The 27,445-nt window shown below is 44.3% G+C and overlaps 1 protein-coding gene across 1 annotated transcript in view; it reads left to right on the top strand.

Annotated features, from left to right (window-relative positions):
• LOC134941665 (beta-1,4-galactosyltransferase 1-like) overlaps positions 1 to 24,984 on the top strand; it is a 52,448-nt gene extending 27,464 nt beyond the window's left edge. Inside the window, exons 4-5 of the mRNA XM_063932144.1 lie at positions 19,548 to 19,652; positions 24,289 to 24,984. Of these exons, the coding sequence (XP_063788214.1) occupies positions 19,548 to 19,652; positions 24,289 to 24,421 (238 nt within the window). The 3' untranslated portion in view covers positions 24,422 to 24,984. The remainder of the gene's footprint in view (positions 1 to 19,547; positions 19,653 to 24,288) is intronic.
• Positions 24,985 to 27,445: the final 2,461 nt, after the last annotated feature.

The raw sequence follows: 27,445 nt of genomic DNA, 5'->3' as shown, positions 1-27,445 counted from the left end.
AGGTAGCTGTATAGGCTTGAATGGCCTTTTGCTGCTCCTCCATCCTCTGAAGCATATAGATGGTTGAATCCCACCTCGTTACCACCTCTTGCTTCAGATGATGGCGGGCCAGATTCAGGAGTGTTTGCTGGTGCTCAAGTCTTCGGCACGTGGTGGCTGAATGCCGAATGTGGCCCACAATTCTTCGGGCCACCGTCAGCATCTTTTGCACGCCCCTGTCGTTTTTTAAATAATTCTGCACCACCAAATTCAATGTATGTGCAAAACATGGGACGTGCTGGAATTTGCCCACATGTAATGCACGCACAATATTGTTGGCGTTGTCCGATGTCACAAATCCCCAGGAGAGTCCAATTGGGGTAAGCCATTCTGCAATGATGTTCCTCTGTTTCTGTAAGAGGTTGTCAGCTGTGTGCCTCTTATGGAAAGCGGTGAAACAAAGCGTAGCCTGCCTAGGAACGAGTTGGCGTTTGCGAGATGCTGCTACTGGTGCCGCCGCTGCTGTTCTTGCTGCGGGAGGCAATACATCTACCCAGTGGGCTGTCACAGTCATATAGTCCTGAGTCTGCCCTGCTCCACTTGTCCACATGTCCGTGGTTAAGTGGACATTGGGTACAACTGCATTTTTTAGGACACTGGTGACTCTTTTTCTGAGGTCTGTGTACATTCTCGGTATCGCCTGCCTAGAGAAGTGGAACCTAGATGGTATTTGGTACCGGGGACACACTAACTCAATAAATTCTCTAATTCCCTGTGAATTAACGGTGGATACCGGACACACGTTTAACACCACCCAGGCTGCCAAGGCCTGAGTTATCTGCTTTGCAGCAGGATGACTGCTGTGATATTTCATCCTCCTCGCAAAGGACTGTTGGACAGTCAATTGCTTACTGGAAGTAGTACAAGTGGTCTACCGACTTCACCTCTGGGATGATGATCGACTCCCACCAGCAGCAACATCAGCAGCGCCAGCAGCAGTAGGCGTTACACTCAAGGATGCATCGGAGGAATCCCAGGAAGGAGAGGACTCGTCAGACTTGCCAGTGACATGGCCTGCAGGACTATTGGCTTTCCTGTCTAAGGAGGAAATTGACACTGAGGGAGTTGGTGGTGTGGTTTGCAGGAGCTTGGTTACAAGAGGAAGGGATTTAGTTGTCAGTGGACTGCTTCCGCTGTCACCCAAAGTTTTTGAACTTGTCAATGACTTCTGATGAATGTGCTCCAGGTGACGTATAAGGGAGGATGTTCCTAGGTGGTTAACGTCCTTACCCCTACTTATTACAGCTTGACAAAGGCAACACGGCTTGACACCTGTTGTCCGCATTTCTGTTAAAATTATTCCACAATGAAGAGGTGATTTTTTTGTATTTTGACCAGGCATGGCAATGGCCATATTCGTCCCACAGACAACAGGTGTCTCCCCGGGTGCCTGACTTGAACAAACCACCTCACCATCAAAATCCTCCTTGTAAATTTCCTCCTCAGCGTCAGCAACACCCATATCCTCATCCTGGTGTACTTCAACAGTGACATCTTCAATTTGACTATCAGGAACTGGACTGCGGGTGCTCCTTCCAGCACTTGCAGGGGGCGTGCAAATGGTGGAAGGCGCCACCTCTTCCCGTCCAGTGTTGGGAAGGTCAGGAGTCGCAACCGACACAATTGGACTCTCCTTGGGGATTTGTGATTTAGAAGAATGTACAGTTCTTAAGTTCTTAAGCCAGCTTAAGTCTTTTCATTTTTCTAGCGGGAGGATGAGTGCTTCCATCCTCATGTGAAGCTGAGCCACTAGCCATGAACATAGGACAGGGCCTCAGCCGTTCCTTGCCACTCCGTGTCGTAAATGGCATATTGGCAAGTTTACACTTCTCATCAGATACTTTTAACTTTGATTTTTGGGTCATTTTACTGAACTTCTGTTTTTTGAATTTTACATGCTTTCTACTATGACATTGGGCATCGGCCTTGGCAGACGACGTTGATGTCATTTCATTGTCTCGGCCATGACTATCGGCAGCAGCTTCAGCACGAGGTGGAAGTGGATCTCGATCTTTCCCTATTTTACCCTCCACATTTTTGTTCTCCATTTTTTAATGTGAGGATTTATATGGCAGTAATATATATCAATAGCAATGGCCTACTGTACCGTACTGCTATATATATACTGGTGGTCAGTAAAACTCTGCACTGTCCTCCTACTATATATACTGCGCACAACTAAAATGCAGCACAGGTATGGATGGATAGTATACTTGACGACACAAAGGTAGGTAGAGCAGTGTACTACTGTACCGTACTGCTATATATATACTGGTGGTCAGCAAAATTCTGCACTGTACTCCTACTATATATACTGCGCACAACTAAAATGCAGCACAGGTATGGATGGATAGTATACTTGACGACACAGAGGTAGGTAGAGCAGTGGACTACTGTACCGTACTGCTATATATATATACTGGTGGTCAGCAAAATTCTGCACTGTCCGCCTACTATATATACTGCGCACAACTAAAATGCAGCACAGGTATGGATGGATAGTATACTTGATGACACAGAGGTAGGTAGAGCAGTGCACTACTGTACCGTACTGCTATATATATATACTGGTGGTCAGCAAAATTCTGCACTGTCCTCCTACTATATATACTGCGCACAACTAAAATGCAGCACAGTTATGGATGGATAGTATACTTGACGACACAGAGGTAGGTAGAGCAGTGGACTACTGTACCGTACTGCTATATATTATAAACTGGTGGTCAGCAAAATTCTGCACTGTCCTCCTGCTATATATACTGTGCACAACTAAAATGCAGCACAGGTATGGACGGATAGTATACTTGACGACACAGAGGTTGGTAGAGCAGTGGACTACTGTACTGTACTGCTATATATAAACTAGTGGTCAGCAAAATTCTGCACTGTCCTCCTACTATATATACTGCGCACAACTAAAATGCAGCACAGGTATGGATGGATAGTATACTTGATGACACAGAGGTAGGTAGAGCAGTGGACTACTGTACCTTACTGCTATATATATACTGGTGATCAGCAAAATTCTGCACTGTCGTCCTTCTATATATACTGCGAACAACTAAAATGCAGCATAGGTATGGATGGATAGTATACTTGACGACACAGAGGTAGGTAGAGCAGTGGACTACTGTACCGTACTGCTATATATATATACTAGTGGTCAGCAAAATTCTGCACTGTCCTCCTACTATATATACTGAGCACAACTAAAATGCAGCACAGGTATGGATGGATAGTATACTTGACGACACAGAGGTAGAGCAGTGGACTACTGTACCGTACTGCTATATATATACTGGTGATCAGCAAAATTCTGAACTGTCCTACAATATACGGCACACAACTAAAATGCAGCACAGGTATGGATGGATAGTATACTTGACGACACAGAGGTAGGTAGAGCAGTGGACTACTGTACCGTACTACTATATATACTGGTGGTCAGCAAAATTCTGCACTGTCCTCCTACTATATATACTGTGCACAACTAAAATACAGCACAGGTATGGATGGATAGAATACTTGACGACACAGAGGTAGGTAGAGCAGTGGACTACTGTACCGTACTGCTATATTTATATATATATATATACTGGTGGTCAGCAAAATTCTGCACTGTCCGCCTACTATATATACTGCGCACAACTAAAATGCACCACAGGTATGGATGGATAGTATACTTGACGACACAGAGGTAGGTAGAGCAGTGGACTACTGTACCGTACTGCTATATATATACTGGTGGTCAGCAAAATTCTGCACTGTCCTCCTACTATATATACTGCGCACAACTAAAATGCAGCACTGGTATGGATGGATATTATACTTGACGACACAGAGGTAGGTAGAGCAGTGGACTACTGTACCGTACTGCTATATATATACTGGTGGTCAGCAAAATTCTGCACTGTCCTCCTACTATATATACTGCGCACAACTAAAATGCAGCACAGATATGGATGGATAGTATACTTGATGACACAGAGGTAGGTAGAGCAGTGGACTACTGTACCGTACTGCTATATATATACTGGTGATCAGCAAAATTCTGCACTGTCCTCCTACTATATACGGCGCACAACTAAAATGCAGCACAGGTATGGATAGATAGTATACTTGACGACACAGAGGTAGGTAGAGTAGTGGACTACTGTACCTTACTGCTATATATACTGGTGGTCAGCAAAATTCTGCACTGTCCTCCTACTATATATACTGCGCAGCGCACAACTAAAATGCAGCACAGGTATGGATGGATAGTATACTTGACAACACAGAGGTAGGTAGAGCAGTGGACTACTGTACCGTACTGCTATATAATACTGGTGGTCAGCAAAATTCTGCCCTGTCCTCCTACTATATACTACAATGCAGCACAGATATGGAGCGTTTTTCAGGCAGAGAACGTAGATATTTTCAGCACACTGAGCACAGATATTCTCAAGCACACTGAGCACAGTTATTTGCAAGCACACTGAGCACAGATATTTGCAGCACACTGAGCACAGATATTTGCAGCACACTGAACACAGAAACTGAGAGAACGCTGCACGTCCTCTCACTATCATCTCCAATGCACGAGTGAAAATGGTGGCGACGCGCGGCTCCTTATATAGAATACGAATCTCGCGAGAATCCGACAGCGGGATGATGATGTTCGGGCGCGCTCGGGTTAACCGAGCAAGGCGGGAAGATCCGAATCTGCCTCGGAACCGTGTAAAATGGGTGAAGTTCGGGGGGGTTCGGATCTCGAGGAACCGAACCCGCTCATCACTACTCTAAGCATAGATATTTTAGTGTCCACAGTTCTCTAGACTCTTTATATATCTTATTGCCTGTGTAAACTTTTCAGATTACTTTTCTGGGAGTAGCTTACAATTGGTAATAAGTGGTCAGCACATTTATATTATAATATATTAATATTTTTATATGAGAAAGAAATAAAACATTTTGCACCTGAATTATTCTGAAATCATATGGGTGTGTGTGTATAGGCGTTTAGTTTCTCATCGCTTTATACGCATACATCCGTGTGCTTTTGAATATTTGTGGAACATTTACAATTTTAGCTGCCCTTATTACTTTTTTGCATTTTTTTGTTGCATTCCTTATAATGCTGGAATGAGTCCTCCCCATCATTAGATTGAAATGTTTTGAAAAAACGCCTCTTTTTTGCCATTGCTTCTTTGACCTCCTTATTAAGCCACATAGGCTTATGTTTAGTACTCCTGCGTTTACTACTCATGGGAATGAATTTGTGAATATTGCTATCCAGCAACCCTTTTAAAGCATCCCACATTTCCGATGTGTCTTTACCATGAAACAAAACTTCCCATTCAATGTCATTTAGTGCCTGTCTCAGCAAATTGAAGTTAGCTTTTCCAAAGTTAAATGTTTTAGTTGTTCCCTTATAGCTATGCTTCTTGAAACTGTTGTCGAATGTGATCATATAGTGGTAACTGTTTCCCATGGTCTCCCCAACTTTAGTGTTTGATATAATGTCCACATTATTGGTAATAACTAGGTCCAGAATAGTTTTACCTCTAGTTGGGTCCTCGGCTAATTGAGACAAGTGTTAATCCTTTAATGTATTTAAGAATCTGCTGCTCCTATTTTTTACACATGAATCATTGGGGCAGATGTATTAACCTGGAGAAGGCATAAGGAAGTGATAAACCAGTGATAAATGCAAGGTGATAAACACACCAGCCAATCAGCTCCCATATGTAAATTAAGAGTTAGGAGCTGATTGGCTGGTGCATTATCACCTTGCACTTAACACTGCTTTATCACTACCTTAAACCGTCTCCAGGCTTAATACATCTGCCCCATTATTCCAATTTATAGCCGGATAGTTAAAATCCCCTAACACTAGGATGTCCCCCATTCCCGCAGCTTTTTCAGTTTGCAGTAAGAGTTGTTCCTCGTCATGTACGCTAATATCCGGTTGCTTGTAGCACGTGCCAATGATTAATTTATTTGCTTCTGTGCCCCCACTTGTGATCTCAACCCATAGCGATTCCACATTATCTCCAGTCCCCTCGTAAATACCATCTATTAAGTTTGGTTGTAGAGATGGTTTAACAAAGAGACATACCCCTCCTCCCCTTTTGGTAGCCCTATCCCTCCTGAAAAGGGAATATCCCTCCAAATTCGCAACCCAGTTGTGAGAGTTGTCCCACCATGTTTCCATAATACCTATAATATCATACTGAGATTCTGATACAAGCCATTCCAATTCCCCTATTTTACCTGATGGGCTTCTTACGTTCGCAAGCATACATTTTAGCTTAGCATCTCACTTGCCCGTTTGTTTTAATGTTATCGTATCTATATTTACAAGTGCCTTTCTAGACTTACCCTTACCAACTGTTATTCTCTTCCCTCCCTTTCCACCCCCATCATGCTTAATACAGCCTTCCTCACTACTATCTCTATTTGACCCATTTAGACTTTCTAAACCCCCCCCTTCCCTGATGTTAGTATCTTCCCTTATGCTATGGACATCATTTTCTATATACATTATTGTTGAGCCATATTCGTCAGGTGATAAATTGGGAATATCTTGGGCAATACCTTAGTCAGTATTTCCAGTGTTAATACCCATGCAAATACCCTTGCCCTTGCTGGCTGACCTTTCACTTTCCCCTGCTCCACCCCCAAATTGATTACTACCCCAATCCTTACTTTTCTCACTGTTTGACCTGCAGCTTATAGCTAAACCCCGGGATCCCGACCGCCAGAATCCCGGCAGCGGGGCGAATGCTGGCAAGCCCCTTGTAGACTCGCTGCGCTTGTCAGCCTGCGGGCTCGGTGGCTCAATGCGCTCACCACAGGTTCTATTCCCTCCCACTCTGTCAGTATCCTGAATGCCTGAATCCCGACCACCGGGATATTGACTACATCCCGTTAAACCTTAGTATGCTACACAATGAAAAGTGCTATCCTAGGTTTTACTATGTGGTATGTTTTTCTAGTATGCAGTTAAAATACTGGCTGCCGGGATACAGATTCCGATTTACTATGTGGTAAAGATAGCCTTAAAGCTAACAACACTAGAAAAAAACAACAACAGGAAACAATGCATGGAAAAACAAAAGGAGAATAAATGAAAAATGGCAAGACACTGTAAAGAAGTGATAGGGAACCTGATACACTACAAGGGCCACATTGGCGTCCCTCTAACATATAAAAAGGCCACCTATTTTCCTTAATCTTACTAAAAAAATAATTTAATTCAGTTAATTACAGGGTATGCATTTCGACATTCAGAATGTCAACACCAGAATGTCAACATGGTCTAAATGTTTTTCAGAATACCACCATGAAAAAAAAAGTAGATAGTGAAAATGTCAACATTTACAATGTCAATTTGGATGTGCCATCGACATTGTCATTATGTTGACACTGCGAATGCAGACACAATGTCGACAGTGCGTGATAGTGTTAAGTTTATGGTTAGAGTTAGGCTGCGGTAAGAGTTATGACTTAGATACTGTAAAAATGCTATATTGATATGCTGACTGTTGACATGCATAATGCCTATATGATGCCCATGTCAACACTATGGCCATGTAGCCATTAAGGTAATGTCAACATTCTGAATGTCAACATTTCACACCACACCCACTCAAAGAAATAGACAGCTATCTGTAATAATATATCCAGGAATTTTAATTAAGTGTTACATAGTAACTAAGGTTGAAACTATAACAAACTATAACAAACAAATACAATATGATGACAATGCAAGAAGACTCTACTGTAGTGATGCTGTTAAAAGCTTGAAGGAATACATGTACCTGATTCCTACCACGTAAGGGGGGCATTACATATATTTGGCACTGTTGGGGGTATTACATAGATCTGACACTACTAGGGGTATTACTTGTATCTGGCACTACTAGGGCCATTACATGTAACTGGCACTACTGGGGGCATTACATGTATCTGGCACTACTGCGGTTATTATGTGCAACTAGCACTACTAGTGGCATTATATGTATCTGGCACTACTGGGGGCATTATGTGAAACTGCCACTACTGGGGGAATTACGTGTATCTGGCACTTCTGGGGGTATTATATGTATCTGGCACTACTGGGGTCATTATGTGTGTCTGGCACTACTAGGGGCATTACGTGTAACTGGCACTACTAGGGGCATTACGTGTATCTGGCACTGTTGGGGGTATTATGTGTATCTAGCACTACTGGGGGTATTACGTGTATCTGGCACTACTGGGAGCATTATGTGTATCTGGCACTATACTGGGGGCATTACTTATATCTGACACTACTTGTGGGTATTACGTATATCTGGCACGACTGTGGGAATTACACGCAACTGGCACTATACTGAGAGCATTATGTTTATCTGGCACTGTACTGGGACCATTACATGTAAGGAACATTACTGTGGGCATTATGTGTAAGGCTGCCATTATGTGTGTGTAGAGGGGGGGTGATAATATGGTATATATATTTATAATTTGATAACATAATATATAGTTGCGAGGCCATGTCCACTTTCCCAGGAAGGAAGGGGGCACTTCAAATAATCTCACTGAGGGTGCTAGTAGGCCTGGAGCCGGCCCTGACTCAAAGGTGGGTGTCTTTTCACTTACTGACACATATCAGAAATGTCATAGTTAAAGCAAGAGATTTTATTTTATTTTAGCTGTCTTTGTTTTAACATTAATATAAAAGTTTACAAACTTTGACATATATACTATAACTGGGAGAGACATACTGTATGATGCGTCTTAACGTTCTCACATTGTTAGTATGCATGGAATGATTAGCATATTTCTTTGTAAGGAGCAAAGCAATTTAGTACAAAGTAAAAATGACAAAGGTATGTAACTGGTGTGGCACATATAAACTGTACAATCAATATGGTTTGAACTAGCCCTCATAGCTACATTATTGTTCTCTAGGAAAAGGTCAAGAGACCTGTTAGTTCTACAATACTACATTATTACTACACTTATTGTATATACTATGATACCTTCTGTTGGATATATCTTCTTTTGGATTAAATTTCTGATCTGAACAGTGAGCAATTTCAACCCACCTGTGCTCTTGCCACAATAAAAATGTACATAGATGAATACACACACACATTTCACACCACATCCAATCAAATAAATAGAGAGCTATCTCATATATAATTGCCCAGATCTGTCACTCTGTGACTGTGCGTATAATGCTGGGCATGGCTAGAAACTCTCATTGGGTTAGCAGCAGGTCTATCACACCCAGTCCACAGCTGATTGGGCGAGAAACGCCCTTCCACACAGGTTACATCCAATGGGAGGTTCTGTCATTTGGCTGCTGTGTATTTCCAGAGCAGGATTAACAATGGGGCTGATGGAGCTGCAGCTCCAGGTCCACACCCTAAAATAGGCCCACTGCATCTGCAGCAACATACCCTCCAACAATTTACACATAAAAATCGGGACATATTCGAAAAGGGGGCAAGGCCGGCCCCGCCCCTTTTCCTATACTTTCAATGGAAGTTTAGACAGCCAAAAATTAGTACAGACCATTAAAAAAAGGTACTGTAACTGCCAAAAAGGTACAGCTGGAGGGTATGCCACTGCATCTGCAGCAAGTCTCTGTGCTGTAGATAGGGAAAAAAAAAACCTTTTACTGCAGCGTCCTATGGTGGTCATTCTGACCTGATCGCTCGCTGCAGTTCATTGCAGCGCAGCGATCACGTCAGAACTGTGCATGCGCCGGCACCGCAGTGCGCTGGCGCATGGACAGGCAGAGGTGGTCGCTAGGTAGGGCATGGAGGAATTGGGCTCCCAATTTGTGGGCACGGTCCGGCCAACGCAGCCGCTGCGACCAGGCCACCGACGAGCAACTCCCGGCCAGCCGCAGGAGCTGCGCTGGCTGGGAGATACTCTTCAAGTACAAATACATCGCTGCTGTGCAATGCTTTTGTACTTGTGCGGGGGGGGGGGGGGACGGCAAGACATGTGGGGCGGTCACAGCTACACAGCTACAATCAGGTCGGAATGACCCCCTATGTCCTGCTGCCAGACCGCCTGCCCCTTCCGGCATCAACAATCCCCACTCCCTAACCGCGGCGCAGGTGGAACAAAAGCTGATAGCCCTCCCTGCGCCGCATACTCTCTGAGCCCCGGAGCCTCCTCTGCACGTAATGTCACAGAAGTGCCTCCCCGGCACAGCCACGCACAGATCCCCAGAGGCCCTGACTCCGCAACACAGCACTTGGGCTGCCGGCCTGGAAGCTCCGAGATGGCTAATGTAACGGATAGAGTGGGTGATATCGCAGAGGGTAATGTCTGGACGCTGAATCAATGTAAAAGGTGACAGTGCTGTGCAGTGTAGTGGGTGTGCATTGTCACTGACACTGCACAGCACTCTCACCTTTTACATTGATTCAGCGAGTCAGTCAGTTTTGGCAGCCAGTCACTATTGTTAGCGCCGGTGTCCCAACGTGCCGCATTACACGGAAGTATACGCACTAAATAAACCACAGCTCCCAGCAGTCCTTAGCGCCAAAGCATTCTGGCGCTAAGGCCTGCTGGAAGCTGTAGTTTATTGAGTTCATCTTCTTCCCTGTAATGTGGCGCGTTGGGACACCGGAGCTAACAATAGTAATTGGCTGCAAGAACGCAGACGATGCCAAATTGTGTAAGGTTATAAATACGGAGGGGGATGCTGAGTCTCTTCAGAACGACTTAACTAAACTGGAAGCATGGCAGCAAAATGGAGAATGAAATTCAACACAGAGAAGTGTAAGGTAATGCACTGTGGGGGCAAGACCAAAAATAACACCTACATACTAAATGGGGTAATATTAGGGGATTCTGTACTGGAAAAAGACTTAGGGGTTCACATAGATAACAAATTAAGCAGCAGTACCCAAAGTAGGAGTGCAGCAAAGAAGGCTAATAAGATATAAGCATGCATAAAAAGGCGGAATTGATGCAAGGGACGAGAGTATTATACTCCCATTATATAAATCACTAGTGAGGCCTCATCTTGAATACTGTGTGCAATTTTGGGCACCATATTACAAAAAGGATATCCTGGAGCTAGAAAAGGTTCAGAGGCGGGCAACCAAACTAATCAAGGGCATGGAGACGCTGGAATACGAGGAAAGGCTTGCAAGGCTAGGCATGTTTACATTGGAAAAGAGGAGACTAAGAGGGGACATGATCAACATCTACAAATATATAAGGGGTAAATACACAGAGCTTGGGAGGGACCTGTTTTCTATAAGATCAGCACAGAGGACACGTGGTCACTCGCTTAGGTTAGAGGTGAGGAGTTTCTGCACATTGAGGCAAAAAGGTTTTTTCACAGTGAGGACAATACATGTTTGGAATTCCCTGCCTGAGAGAGTAGTAACTGCGGACTCAGTCAACACCTTTAAGAATGGGTTAGATAAATTCCTATTGGATAAAGATATTCAGGGTTATGGTGCGTAGGCACGCATTATAGTTAATTTAATTAGTCCTAACATAAAAATAACTAGTCCTATAGTAAGACTGCATAGGAGACAACAAATAGGTTGAACTCGATGGACAATTGTCTTTTTTCAACCTTAGTTACTATGTTACTGTGTTACTATGTATGAGTCTCCGGGAGAGCCACTGCCAAAGGGAGTACAGCAGCCTAGTTGCTTCTAGGAGAAGAAGCAGGAGAAGCATTACCCGCCACTCCCCCACTCGCAGTACCCGCCCCATCCGCGGCACCCGCACGCAGCCCCCTCCACCACCCACGGTGGCTCCGGACCCCCTCCCCCACCCGCAGCAGTGGTGTTTGACATGTTTAATTTATGTGTGGTATGAAATATGTGTTGAATATATCTTTGTGGCGTGTCTGTGTGAATGCGTATGTTACCATATATCGCTGTGCACGCTGCGTATATTCGCGAACACAGTGTCTCATCAGTGCGGAGTTTACATGTGCTGTGTATGTAGTATTTTTGACTTCGACATGATGCTGTTAAAAGCTTGAAGGATAGCATGTGCCTGATTCCTACCACTGCTGCAAAGGCTTCGCTATTTGTAGTTAATTAGCAAAGGCCTGTAACATGCAAATTGCTATAAATGTTTATGTAAGTACTATCTACTATATAAAAGTGAAAATGTGTCCTTCTGTCTGTCTTTGTATACAAATCCACAGTTTACAAGCGAAGATCGTGAAATTTCGCATACAAGCGTATTAAAACACGCCGGAGGCAACTAAAAAAAATTAGAAATCCCTAGCACCTCTCGGGGGAGGGACAGCAGCACAGAGTATATCAGGAGACAGCATAACTCCGGAATTGCTGGACCTATGTACGCAAAACTTGGTACTCATCTGCCTTACACTCTGGAAACAAACACTGTGGGGGTCAGACACCCCTAGCACCCCTAGGGGGGGAACATCAGCACAGTGTATATCAGCAGACAGCATAACTGTGGAAGGCCTGGAGCACTTTACACCAAAATTGGTACACATCTGACTTACAAACTGGGAACAAACTTTCTGGGGGGGTTAGACATGCCTAGCACCCCTAGGCGTGGAACTGCAGCACAGAGTATTTCAGGATAACTCTGTAATGCCTGGACCTATTTACAAAAAACTTGGTACACATATGACTTACAAGCTGGGAGCAAACACTGTGGGGGGAAGAGACACCTCGAGCACCCCTAGGGGTGAGGCAGCAGCACAGAGTTTTTCAGCAGACAGCGTAACTCTGGAATGCCTGGAACAATTTACACCAAACTTGCTACACAAATGACTTACACTCTGGGAACAAACACTGTGGGGGTAACACATCACTAGCACCACTAGGGGTGGGACAGCAGCACACACTATATCAGGACATGCATGATATGTCAGTGATGACAGGGCTGCATGTGACAGGGCCAGTGACATGATCTGAGGAGGGGAATGCAGGTAGCACAAACCCACACACTGAGAGTTATATATTGGAAGTAGCATGGTCCCCCAGTAGCACAGAGTATATCAGGAGATACATAATGTCCTACGCTATATAAGAAACTGTAAAAAAAAACCACTCATTTCACAGGGGCACTGACATGATGTGAGGAGGGGAATGGAAACAGCAGGAAGCCACATACTGAGAGTTGTATAGTGGGAAGAGCAGGGTCCCTTGGGGGACCAAAAACGGGTCTGGCCACTACACAAAGTGCGTCAGGGAAGCAATATATGCCTATATACTAGATCTCCAACCAACGTAAATTAATGAATAACTATCATTCGCATTTACCATACTCATTCCGTAGCGAAGCACGGGTATTCAGCTATCTACAATGTTATTTATACTGTGTGTTTAATATTTACATTTATTTCTCTAACGTCCTAGTGGATGCTGGGAACTCCGAAAGGACCATGGGGAATAGCGGCTCCGCAGGAGTCTGGGCACAACTAAAAGAAAGCTTTTAGACTATCTGGTGTGCACTGGCTCCTCCCACTATGACCCTCCTCCAAGCCTCAGTTAGATTTTTGTGCCCGGCCGAGCTGGATGCACACTAGGGGCTATCCTGAGCTCTTAGAAAGAAAGTATATTTTAGGTTTTTTATTTTACAGTGAGACCTGCTGGCAACAGGCTCACTGCAACGAGGGACTAAGGGGAGAAGAAGCGAACCTACCTGCTTGCAGCTAGCTTAGGCTTCTTAGGCTACTGGACACCATTAGCTCCAGAGGGATCGACCGCATGGAACTGGCCTTGGTGTTCGTTCCCGGAGCCGCGCCGCCGTCCCCCTTACAGAGCCAGAAGCAAGAAGAAGTCCGGAAAATCGGCGGCATGAAGACTTCTGTCTTCACCAAGGTAGCGCACAGCACTGCAGCTGTGCGCCATTGCTCCTCATACACACTTCACACTCCGGTCACTGAGGGTGCAGGGCGCTGGGGGAGGGCGCCCTGAGCAGCAATAAAAACACCTTGACTGGCAAAACAATCACAATATATAGCCCCAGAGGCTATATATGTGATAATTACCCCTGCCAGAATCCTTAAAAAAGCGGGAGAATAGTCAGCGAAAAAGGGGCGGAGCTATCTCCCTCAGCACACTGGCGCCATTTTTCCCTCACAGTTCCGCTGGAAGGAAGCTCCCTGGCTCTCCCCTGCAGTCTACACTACAGAAAAGGGTAAAAAAGAGAGGGGGGGCACTAAATTTAGGCGCAGTAAATATTATAGCAGCTATAGGGGACATAATTCAGTTAGTCCCTGCATTATATAGCGCTCTGGTGTGTGCTGGCATACTCTCTCTCTGTCTCCCCAAAGGGCTTCTATGGGGTCCTGTCCTCTGTTAGAGCATTCCCGGTGTGTGTGCGGTGTGTCGGTACGGCTGTGTCGACATGTTTGAGGAGGAAAATTATGTGGAGGCGGAGCAGATGCCTATAGAAGTGATGTCACCCCCTGCGGGGCAGACACCTGAGTGGATGGTTTTATGGAAGGAATTACGTGCGAGTGTCGACTCCTTACACAAAAAATTTGACGACATGCCAAATGCGGGACAGCCAGCTTCTCAGCTCGTGCCTGCCCAGGTGTCTCAAAGGCCATCAGGGGCTCTAAAACGCCCGCTACCTCAGATGGCAGACGCAGATGTCGACACGGATACTGATACCAGTGTCGACGACGATGAGTCTAATCTAATGTCCACTAAGGCCATTCGTTGCATGATTGAGGCAATGAAAGAGGTGTTACACATTTCAGATATAAACCCAGGTACCACTAAAAAGGGTATTATGTTTGGGGAGAAAAAACTACCCGTAGTTTTTCCCCCATCTGAAGAATTAAATGAAGTGTGTGAAGAAGCGTGGGCTTTCCCTGATAAAAGATTGATAATCTCAAAAAAATTACTAATGGCGTTCCCTTTCCCGCCAGAGGATAGGGCACGTTGGGAAACACCTCCTAGGGTGGATAAAGCGCTCACACGTTTGTCTAAAAAGGTGGCACTTCCGTCTCCGGATACGGCCGCCCTGAAGGAGCCTGCGGATAGAAAGCAGGAGGCGATCCTGAAGTCTATATATACACACACAGGCATTATACTTAGACCAGCTATTGCGTCAGCATGGATGTGCAGTGCTGCCGCTGCATGGTCAGATTCCCAGTCAGAAAATATTGACACCCTAGACAGGGACACTATTCTGCTAACCATAGAGCATATAAAAGACTCAGTCTTATACATGAGAGATGCACAGAGGGAGATCTGCCGGCTGGCATCTAAAATAAGTGCATTGTCCATTTCTGCTAGGAGAGGCTTATGGACTCGGCAGTGGACAGGGGATGCAGATTCCAAAAGGCACATGGAAGTTTTGCCTTATAAGGGTGAGGAGTTATTCGGGGATGGTCTCTCGGACCTCGTTTCCACAGCAACAGCTGGGAAGTCAGCATTTTTACCCCATGTTCCCTCAGCCTAAAAAAGCGCCGTTTTATCAGGTACAGTCCTTTCGGACCCAGAAAAACAGGCGAGGAAAAGGCGGGTCCTTTCTGTCCAGAGGCAGAGGTAGGGGAAAAAGGCTGCAACAAACAGCTGGTTCCCAGGAGCAAAAGTCCTCCCCCGCTTCTTCCAAGTCCGCCGCATGACGGTGGGGCTCCACAGGTGGAGCCAGGTACGGTGGGGGGGGCGCCTCAAAAATTTCAGCGATCAGTGGGCTCGCTCACAGGTGGATCCCTGGATCTTTCAAGTAGTATCTCAGGGGTACAAGCTGGAATTCGAGGCGTCTCCCCCCCGCCGTTTCCTCAAATCTGCCTTGCCAACAACTCCCTCGGACAGGGAGCCTGTGCTAGAGGCAATTCACAAGCTGTATTCCCAGCAGGTGATAGTCAAGGTACCCCTCCTTCAACAAGGACGGGGTTACTATTCCACACTGTTTGTGGTACCGAAACCAGACGGTTCGGTGAGACCCATTTTAAATTTTAAATCCTTGAACACATACATAAAAAAATTCAAGTTCAAGATGGAATCGCTCAGGGCGGTTATTGCAAGTCTAGACGAGGGGGATTACATGGTATCCCTGGACATCAAGGATGCTTACCTGCATGTCCCCATTTATCATCCTCACCAGGAGTACCTCAGATTTGCGGTACAGAATTGCCATTACCAATTCCAGACGCTGCCGTTTGGTCTGTCCACGGCACCGAGGGTGTTTACCAAGGTAATGGCGGAAATGATGATACTCCTTCGAAAAAAGGGAGTTTTAATTATCCCGTACTTGGACGATCTCCTAATAAAGGCGAGATCCAGGGAGCAGTTGTTGGTAGGAGTAGCACTATCTCAGGAAATGCTACACCAGCACGGTTGGATTCTGAATATTCCAAAGTCACAGCTGGTTCCGACGACACGTCTACTGTTCCTGGGAATGATTCTGGACACAGTCCAGAAAAAAGTGTTTCTCCCGGAGGAAAAAGCCAAGGAGCTGTAATCTCTTGTCAGAAACCTCCTGAAACCAAAACAGGTGTCGGTGCATCACTGCACGCGAGTCCTGGGAAAGATGGTGGCTTCTTACGAAGCAATTCCTTTCGGCAGATTCCATGCCAGAATCTTTCAGTGGGACCTGTTGGACCAGTGGTCCGGATCGCATCTTCAGATGCATCGGCTAATAACCCTGTCTCCAAGAACCAGGGTGTCTCTGCTGTGGTGGCTGCAGAGTGCTCATCTTCTAGAGGGCCGCTGATTCGGCATACAGGACTGGGTCCTGGTGACCACGGATGCCAGCCTTCGAGGCTGGGGGGCAGTCACACAGGGAAGAAACTTCCAAGGACTATGGTCGAGTCAGGAGACTTCCCTACACATAAATATTCTAGAACTAAGGGCCATTTACAATGCCCTAAGTCAGGCAAAACCCCTGCTTCTACACCAGCCGGTACTGATCCAGTCAGACAACATCACGGCGGTCGCCCATGTAAACCGACAGGGCGGCACAAGAAGCAGGACGGCAATGGCAGAAGCCACAAGGATTCTCCGATGGGCGGAAAATCACGTGCTAGCACTGTCAGCAGTGTTCATTCCGGGAGTGGACAACTGGGAAGCAGACTTCCTCAGCAGGCACGACCTCCACCCGGGAGAGTGGGGACTTCATCCAGAAGTCTTCACACTGATTGTAAATCGTTGGGAACGGCCACAGGTGGACATGATGGCGTCCCGCCTAAACATAAAACTAGAGAGATATTGCGCCAGGTCAAGGGACCCTCAGGCGATAGCGGTGGACGCTCTAGTGACACCGTGGGTGTACCAGTCGGTTTATGTGTTCCCTCCTCTGCCTCTCATACCAAAGGTACTGAGAATAATAAGAAAACGAGGAGTAAGGACAATACTCGTGGTTCCGGATTGGCCAAGAAGAGCGTGGTACCCGGAACTTCAAGAGATGATCTCAGAGGACCCATGGCCTCTGCCGCTCAGACAGGACCTGCTGCAGCAGGGACCCTGTCTGTTCCAAGACTTACCGCGGCTGCGTTTGACGGCATGGCGGTTGAACACCGGATCCTAAAGGTAAAGGGCATTCCGGAGGATGTCATTCCTACGCTGATTAAAGCCAGGAAAGATGTAACTGTAAAACATTATCACCGCATATGGCGGAAATATGTTGCTTGGTGTGAGGCCAATAAGGCCCCAACAGAGGAATTTCAGCTGGGTCGATTTCTGCACTTCCTACAGGCAGGAGTGACTATGGACCTAAAATTAGGCTCCATTAAGGTACAGATATCGGCTCTGTCGATTTTCTTCCATAAGGAACTAGCTTCACTACCTGAAGTTCAGAAATTTGTAAAAGGAGTGCTGCATATTCAGCCCCCTTTTGTGCCTCCAGTGGCACCCTGGGATCTCAACGTGGTGTTGAATTTCCTAAAATCACATTGGTTTGAGCCACTAAAGACCGTGGATCTAAAATATCTCACGTGGAAAGTGGTCATGTTATTGGCCTTGGCTTCGGCCAGGCGTGTATCAGAATTGGCGGCTTTGTCATTTAAAAGCCCTTATCTGATTTTCCATATGGATAGGGCAGAATTGAGGACTCGTCCCCAGTTTCTCCCTAAGGTGGTATCAGCTTTTCACTTGAACCAACCTATTGTAGTGCCTGCGGCTACTAGCGACTTGGAGGATTCCAAGTTGCTGGACGTAGTCAGGGCCTTGAAAATTTATGTTTCCAGGACGGCTGGAGTCAGGAAAACTGACTCGCTATTTATCCTGTATGCACCCAACAAACTGGGTGCTCCTGCTTCTAAGCAGACTATTGCTCGCTGGTTTGTAGCACAATTCAGCTGGCGTATTCTGCGGTTGGACTGCCGCATCCTAAATCAGTTAAAGCCTATTCTACAAGGAAGGTGGGCTCATCTTGGGCGGCTGCCCGAGGGGTCTCGGCTTTACAACTTTGCCGAGCTGCTACTTGGTCAGGGGCAAACACGTTTGCAAAATTCTACAAATTTGATACCCTGGCTGAGGAGGACCTTGAGTTCTCTCATTCGGTGCTGCAGAGTCATCCGCACTCTCCCGCCCGTTTGGGAGCTTTGGTATAATCCCCATGGTCCTTTCGGAGTTCCCAGCATCCACTAGGACGTTAGAGAAAATAAGATTTTACTCACCGGTAAATCTATTTCTCGTAGTCCGTAGTGGATGCTGGGCGCCCGTCCCAAGTGCGGATTGTCTGCAATAATTGTACATAGTTATTGTTCACTAACGGGTTATTGTTATGAGCCATCTGTTGAGAGGCTCAGTTATGTTTCATACTGTTAACTGGATATGGTATCACGTGTTATACGGTGTGATTGGTGTGGCTGGTATGAGTCTTACCCGGGATTCAAAATCCTTCCTTATTGTGTCAGCTCTTCCGGGCACAGTATCCTAACTGAGGCTTGGAGGAGGGTCATAGTGGGAGGAGCCAGTGCACACCAGGTAGTCTAAAAGCTTTCTTTTAGTTGTGCCCAGACTCCTGCGGAGCCGCTATTCCCCATGGTCCTTTCGGAGTTCCCAGCATCCACTACGGACTACGAGAAATAGATTTACCGGTGAGTAAAATCTTATTTTTTGTAAACATACATTCTTAAAATCCCGGGCAACGCCGAGTACTCCAGCTAGTCTTAAATTATTAAAGAAATAAAACTAACTAGTACTGAGAATTTCTATATTATTCCGGAATTGTACCATGTGTTCCTCCTACTGTCATAAACAGCCTTCATAAGTGAAACAACTGATTGTACAACAAGTACTACTTGTTTGTAGCAATGGAAGACAGAACCCTTTATACAGTGGTCATAAGTGGTAGAGTAATATAAATAACTACTATATTAAATATTTGAATTAATGTAAATAAATACTTATTTTAAAGAACTGTTGAGATCTGTACATAATATACTGTTCAGAACTATTCTCAGAAATGATTAAAATAAAACCACAATGCTAAATGTCTATACTATGCATTTTGGTGAAGCTGGATTACTCACTGAATCTTGTTATAAATTTTCCAAACGTTCTTTTGGGTTTAGCACTAATTATGATTTACAAATTTTCCATCAGAGTGAGGTCAGTAGGAATGAGGGTTGAACGTCCAGATCAAGTTATTGCCAGATCCAGAATGATTTTCCATAAGAGAGATGTTGGAAATGAAGAAACAGGCAAAAGGTATGATAAAAATGACACTTTCATTAATAAATACTATTGTTTTATGATCTACTGTTTGGTTGTTTGTTTGTTTGTTTGTTTGTTTAATTGTGTAGTTTCATCGGTTTACTTTGTTATTTTGTGAAGGGTACAGGAACAGTATAGAAATTAAAATGAATAATGTACATGCAATAAGAATTGTAGTCTTTGGGAGAAAGGGTCCAATTCAAGGTTGATTGCAAAACAATATTTTCCTCTAACGGGCACAGGTATGCACACTGCAGGTGGGACAGATATATCATGGAAAGAGAGAGTTTAATGTGGGTGGATTATATTGTTTCTGTGCAGGGTAAATACTGGCTGCTTTATTTTTACACTGCAATTTAGATTTCAGTTTGAACACACCTCACCAAAATCTAATTCTCTCTGCACATGTTATATCTGGCCCACCTGCAGTGCATATGGTTTTGCCCATCAGAGGAAAATGTTGTTTTCAATCAACCTTGAATTAGACCCAAAGGTCTCTTTGGGAAAGAATCCTTTTTTTTATCATTACGCTTATTAGTCTCTTGGCTAAATTACATTTGCAAATTTAGGCCAGACTCCTTTATTAGGCATGTTTGTTCACTACCCTAAGCATGCAATTTAATTAGAAGAGTGCTTCAAGAGATAGAAAGATAAAAATACAAAGGAGAGAGAGAGTGAGGGAGACAGGAGAAAAGAGATGTAAAGGAAAGGAGAGTGAGAAAAAGAGAGAGAAGAAATAAAGGGGAGACAGAAAGGAGAGAGGGGGGTATACAGTAGATACAGAGAAATAAGAGACTGAAAAGAGAGAAGCAAGAGAGAGAAAAAAGTGAGAGTAAGGAAATATAGAAGAAAGAGAGAGAGGAAAGAGAAAGATAAACAAGAGAATAAAAGGAGATAGAGGAAAAATAGAAGAAGAGAGTATAGTGAGAAAGAAAGAAGAGTGGAAATACAGTAAGTGGGAGAGATAAGCAGCAGCGGCAGAAGCCCAGCAGCAGTGAGCACTACTGGAGGCATTATGTGTAACTGGTACTACTGTGGACATTTCTTGTATCTGGCACTACTGGGGGTATTATGTGTATCTGGCACTAGGGGCATTATGTGTATCTTGGAGTGTTGGGGGTATTACGTATGTCTGACACTACTGGGGGCTTTACTTGTATCTTGCACAACTGGAGGCATTACATGTATCTGGCACTACTGGGGGCATTACTGTACATGTAACTGGCACTACTGAGGCATTACGTGTATCTGGCACTGCACTACTGGGGGCATTACGTGTATCTGGCAATGTTATTATTATTACATATTATTTATAAGGCGCCACAAGTGTTTCGCAGCACCATATAAAGGACAGTACAGGGAGACAAAACTTAGCATTACAGTATATAAATAACAAAAATAGAGTACAGGTAACAAGGAGCACCACACATTCTCAAGACATAATACAGCTAAGATGTAAGTAGTAAGGGAGTGGTCATCATACTACTAGGGGCTGGTGGCCATATATGGAGATGAGCCTTTACCAGCAGCAGAAAAAGTGGTAAAGATGGTCGCTGAGTAGGGGAGAGCTGCAAGTGAAATGTGTCGAGAAGAGGGCTCAGATAACAAGAGGAAAGAGGGCCCTGCTCTGAAGAGCTAAACAATCTAGTGGGAAGAGTCAACAGATAGATGACTTGAGCTGCAAGCAAGCGGGAGGTAGCCTGATGGCAGTATGCAAGCAAAGCTGAGATGTTCAAGGCAAGAGGCAGGGGGATGGAGGAGCGGCCTCAGGACTAGGTTATGCATTGGGAGGGTATGCTTTGATGAATAGGTGGGTTTTTAGTGCCTGTTTGAAGCTTTGTTGGGGGCATGACATGTATCTGGCACTATACTGGTGGCATTATGTGTATCTGGCACTACTGAGAGCATTACGTGTATCTGGCACTGTTGGGGGCATTACATGTATCTGGCACTATACTGGGGGCATCATCTGTATCTGGCACTACTTGTGGGCATTACGTATATATCTGGTACTACTGTGAGCATTACATGAAACTGGCACTTTACTGGGGGCACTATGTGTATCTGGCACTATACTTGGGCCATTACGGGTAAGGAGCACTACTGTGAGCATTATGTGTAAGGTTGCCATTATGTGTGTAACATAGTAACATAGTAATTGAGGTTGAAAAGAGGCAAAATGCCCATTGTGTTCAACCTGTATTCTGTATCAAGTTGAGTTGATTTTACTGTACCTGCTGAAGAATGTTTTATGACTAGTTAACAACTATAAGTCATGTTACACCCGGATTAACAACGTCAATATTTTAAATGTTGTAACCTTGGATATCCTTTTCAATCAGAAATTCATCCAATCCTTTTTTAAATGCATTTACAGAGTCCACCATTACCACTCTCACTGGCAAGGAATTCCAAATCCTTATTGCCCTAACAGTAAAGAACCCTTTCCTCCATTGCGTATGACATTTTTTTCCCTCCAGCCTCAACGAGTGCCCACGTGTCCAAAACAGAGTTCTTTTAATAAATAATTCCTCTGATAAGTCCTTGTAGTGCCCCTTTACATATTTGAATACATTAATAATATTTAATGTATTAATAATGTATTCAAATAGACACCTTTTTTCGAGCATATACATATTCAACCTAGTAAGCCTTTCCTCATAATCCAGTCCCTCTAGCCCTTTAATAAATTTAGTAGCTCGCCTTTGAACCCTTTCGAGTTCCCCGATATCTTTTTTATATTAAGGTGCCCAAAACTGAACACAATATTCCAGGTGCGGACGTACCAATGATTTGTACAACGACAGGATTACATCCTCGTCCCTTGTCTCAATTCCCCGTTTTATGCACACAAGCACCTTACTTGCCTTCTTTACTGTGCTTTGACATTGTATATGGTTATTAAGCTTATTATCAATGAGTACCCCCAAATCTTTTCCAAAACTGTTACCCCTAGACTTTCCCTGTTTAATATGTAGGATGCAAGTTTGTTTTTAGTCCCGAAATGCATAACCTTGCATTTTTCTATATTGAACCTCATTCTCCATTTAGACACCCAGATTTCAAGTTTAGATAGATCATTCTGCAGAGACTCCACATCTATTTCTGAATTAATTACCCTACACAGTTTAGTCAGTTTAGTATCATCTGCAAAGATTGACACTGTGCTTTCCAGGCCTATTTCTAGGTCATTGATAAATATGTTGTGTGTAGATGGGGGGGGGGGGGGTGATAAAATGGTATATATATTTATAATTTGGTAACATAATATATAGTTGCGAGGCCACGTCCACTTTCCCAGGGAGGGGGCGCTTTAAATAATCTTGCTGAGGGTGCTACTAGGCCTGGAGCCGGCCCTGACTCAAAGGTGGGTGTCTTTTCACTTACTGACACATATCAGAAATGTCATAGTTTAAGCATGAATTTTTATTTTTTATTTTTTTTAAGCTGTCACTTAACATTAATATAAGGCTTTGACATATATACTGTAACTGGGAGAGATATGCTGCATCTTCAAAGTTCTCACATTGTTAGTATGTATGGAATGATTAGCATTTTTCTTTGTAAGAAGCAAAGCAATTTGGTACATATAAAAAATGTCATATATAATGTTTTAAAAACTAAAGGTTTCTAACTGGTGTGGCGCATATAAACTGTACAGTCAATCTGGTTTGGTAATTTTCCAGTACGTGAAGTAGCCCTCATAGCTACATTATTGTTCTCCAGGAAATGGTTAGTTTTACAATAGTACATTATTACCACACTTACATACTAAGATACCTTCTTTTGGATTAAATTTTTGTTTCTGATTAATCATGTAATGCCGATAAGAACAGTGATACCCCTTTCAGACTGACAATAGCTGGGTCGCACCTGTGAACGTGTACACGGGTGCTTCCCAGGTGCGACCCGGCTTGAGACCCCTTCAGACATTGCCGTGTTGGTGACGTCACCGCTGACGCTACTGGAGGCGGTGCTTGGAGATAATCATCTCCAAGCACCGCCTCCTCCTATGCAGAGAACGGGTGCCGGGTCAACCTGACCCGGCTTACCTGTTCACACTGCACCACATCCCAGGTCGACTCCGGATTCAACCCAGGTCAAGACCTGGGATGAAATGCCGGAACGCTTGACCCAGGATTTTCTTGCAGGACCCTTTCACACTGAGCAAATTCCCGGGTTGATGCACGTTCATGTGCAATAACCCGGGAAATATTTGTCAGTATGAAAGGGGTATGAGCAATTTAAACCCACCTGTGCTCTTGCATCATTAAAAATGTACATAGATTAATACACACATAAAACATTTTCCATTCCATGTCCAATCCAGTGTTGTTCAACAAACATTTTCTAGTTGAAACAGTCAAGTTTTCAGTTGATCATCACCCACACATGGAAATAATTTAATCTGATGCATCTAATAGGCATCTCAAAGCCTAGTTTGAACTAATATCATGGATGATCCAATATAGTGTCAGCTTATTCCCTAGGGCTTTATACTTTGGTCCAAGCACGTTGGTCCTCTGCCTTGTGCAGCTACAGTAAACAAAACACACAAGCCGTCATTTTTTGTAATTAATACTTTGTACAATATATGCAACTAATATGTATTTATTTTTCTTTGGTCTAGTTTTCACCTGATACAACAGGCTGCCAGGCACATGCACCTGGATGGACTGAGTTCCTTAGACTATGACGCCATCAGATACACAAAGCACCAGCTTTATACTAAAATCACAGTTGACATTGGATCTTCACAATAAAATAGACAATATTATTATCTTAATTTATTCACAGTTTATTTTCCCTTGATTGAGCATTTGTGGAATAGAAATGTTCGGACATCAATGAATTATGGGACTGAATGTTACTGTTACTATGTGCTAATGGATCGGCTGTAAAAGAGGTAATCTTTGAGAGAGTGGACAGACAAGTGCTTTTATCATCTTGTACCACGCATACTGGTAGCAGATTGTAGTTTGTTGTGCAACCTGTTTCAAACATGCATCTGAATCAAGTGTAAAGAGACAAAGCAGAAAGACAGCAAGAAAAGAGCACAGTTGTGAGGGAGGGGGGTTTGAGGTGGGGGTAATAATATTTACTTTTACATAAAAAACAAAAACATTATTGTAACATTTATGAAAAGCATTAATAGTACAGAGTAGTGGATTAGTGGCCCTACTCAGGTTAGTGTGTGATCCAACCGCAAATTTGAGAAAAAGATGTGGGCGCATACGCAGTGGCCCATCCTGTGCATGCACCTGCATTTTCTGCACGGGGGCTGCAGAAAATGCAATCGCCTCTGCCTGTCAATCAGGGAGCGACGGGGCGCCGGGGGGGTGGGGGTGGGGGCGATGACAACGCTCCGTTTCCAGGGAGGAGTCGGAGCGATGCGGGGGCGGTCTGGCACGAACGGGGAATGGAGGCGGCCAAGCGGGGGCATGTCACGGGCATGATCATGGCAGCTGCGTGACTTTACATGCAGCCGCCGTGATCTCAAACATGGCGGCGGAACTCCTACGGGTGCAGCTAAGCTGCACCGGTAGGAGGCTTCCTCCGTTTCTGCTCACAAAGCCTTGCCCAGCGATGGACAGTCCCCAGCATGCAATCCTTACTGAATTAGGCCCTGTGATTCCTTTTGGCACTGAGCTATACAAAAGCAATGAGCTGCAGTATATCTAATCTTTATAATGCTTCCGGAATGAACACTCATTGAACTTATTCTTGTTTTAGCCATTCTAGACTATTTTGCAATTTAGATTTCTATTACAGGAAGTCATAACATAGAGTCATATATTCCTACCAATGAACTCACTGGCAGAGCATGCTTATCTAATACATACTGTATTTACCTACTTTATCTTTTTTATACTCTGCAAGATACAGGGAGGGACGGGGCTTGGAACCGCCATCGCATTATCACATCCCCATCCTGTGATGTAATATGCCATGAGGGGCGAGGCTGTTAAAATGTGATTCACAACCATTCGTGCCAGGATGTGGGGAAATTCAAGGAGAGTAATATGGTCTTATAAAAGTTTTTTTTGTAACTTTTAGAAATGTGATAGGGGAAAATACTTGGAAACTGGTGCACGGGAAAATCGTGATAGCTATGACTGAGTTCTTGATTCTTGATTTTTTTGTAGTGAAAGTTGTTATTGGTGTCACAACCTTTTCCTCTGCATCAGTTTTAAGACTATGATCATTCTGGCTTACAGGCTAGATTACATATTCATCAACTATTGAGTTCTTGGTTCTATGACTGTGATGAAACTACTGACAATCACTGGGTAAGATTCAGTTTGTTTTATTGTATATATCAATGTATGGGCATGCATCTGGAATGGAAATGTGCAATGGCCTATAAAAAGAATAAAAATATATATTTAATATTTATATGATTGTCTAATTAATTTCTAGAGATGAGCGGGTTCGGTTCCCAGAGAACCGAACCCAACCCAACTTCCCCCCAACCCCCCCGAACATCCCGTTCCTGCCAGACCAGGAAACCAGAACGAGGCAGAACATCATCATCCCACTGTCGGATTCTCACGGGTTTTGGTTCCCATATAAACAGCTGCACGTTGCTGCCATTTTCACTCCAGACTTGGAGAGTGAGGGAGACAGACCTCTGTTTCTCCCTGTGGGTGGTGGCGTCGGGTGGGGTTAGTGTGTGCTCTGTAGGAGTGCTGCTGCAGTCACTGTGGTGTACCTGTGCTGTTAGGGGTGCTTTCCTGACTGTCACTGGTATTTCATGTGCTGTTAGGGCTGCTGAACATGGGTGTTGCAGTCCTGGCTGTCACTGTGTTGTACAGGTGGCAAGGGCACTGTCCTCCTGTATGCTGTAAATATATAGGGGTGCTGAGGTTAAAATAACATTACACTGGCCCTGAATGCTGTAAAAAAATAATAATTCAGGGGTGCAGTTTTTAAAATAAAAGCACACTGCTCCTGTATGCTGTAAACATTCAGGGGTGCTGGCCCAGTCTTGTATGCTGTAAAAATGCAGGGGTACTTCTGTTGTTAAAATAAAAGCACACTGCTCCTGTAGGCTGTAAAAATACAGGGGTGCTGGCCCAGTCTTGTATGCTGTAAAAATTCAGGGGTGCAGTTGTTAAAATAAAAGCACACTGCTCCTGCATGCTGTAAAAATACAGGGGTGCTGGCCCAGTCTTGTATGCTGTAAAAATTCAGGGGTGCAGTTGTTAAAATAAAGCACACTGGTCTGGTATGCTGTAAAAATACAGGGGTACTGGCCCAGTCTTGTATGCTGTAAAAATGTAGGAGTGCAGCTGTTGTTCAAATAAAAGCACACTGCTCCTGTATGCTGTAAAAATATAGGGGTGCTGCTGTTAAAATAATATTACACTGGCCCTGTATGCTGTAAAAATTCAGGGGTGCAGTTGTTCAAATAATAGCACACTGGTCCTGTATGCTGTAAAAATATAGGGGTGCTGCTGTTAAATTAATATTACACTGGCCCTGTATGCTGTAAAAGTTCAGGGGTGCTTCTGTTGTTCAAATTAAAAGCACACTGGTCCCGTATGCTGTAAGAACACAGGGGCACTGTGAAAATAAAGGGGCACTATTCTGTGTGCTGTAATAATAAAGGGGTGCTGCCCTGTGAAATGGAGAATAACAATTTGGAGGAAAAATAGTGGAAGATCAGGAACCACTTCCAAGTTCCTAGTACTAGTGCTGAAGCTGCTGCTGCTGCCACCAGTCATGATATTGATGATGCAATTCCATCAACGTCGTCTGCTAAGGCCGATGCCCAATGTCATAGA

This window comes from Pseudophryne corroboree, chromosome 1 (assembly GCF_028390025.1).
Source record: "Pseudophryne corroboree isolate aPseCor3 chromosome 1, aPseCor3.hap2, whole genome shotgun sequence".
Taxonomy (NCBI): Eukaryota; Metazoa; Chordata; class Amphibia; order Anura; family Myobatrachidae; genus Pseudophryne; species Pseudophryne corroboree.
Note: the sequence above shows the minus strand (reverse complement) of the source record. Positions and strands in the feature narration are given on the sequence as shown.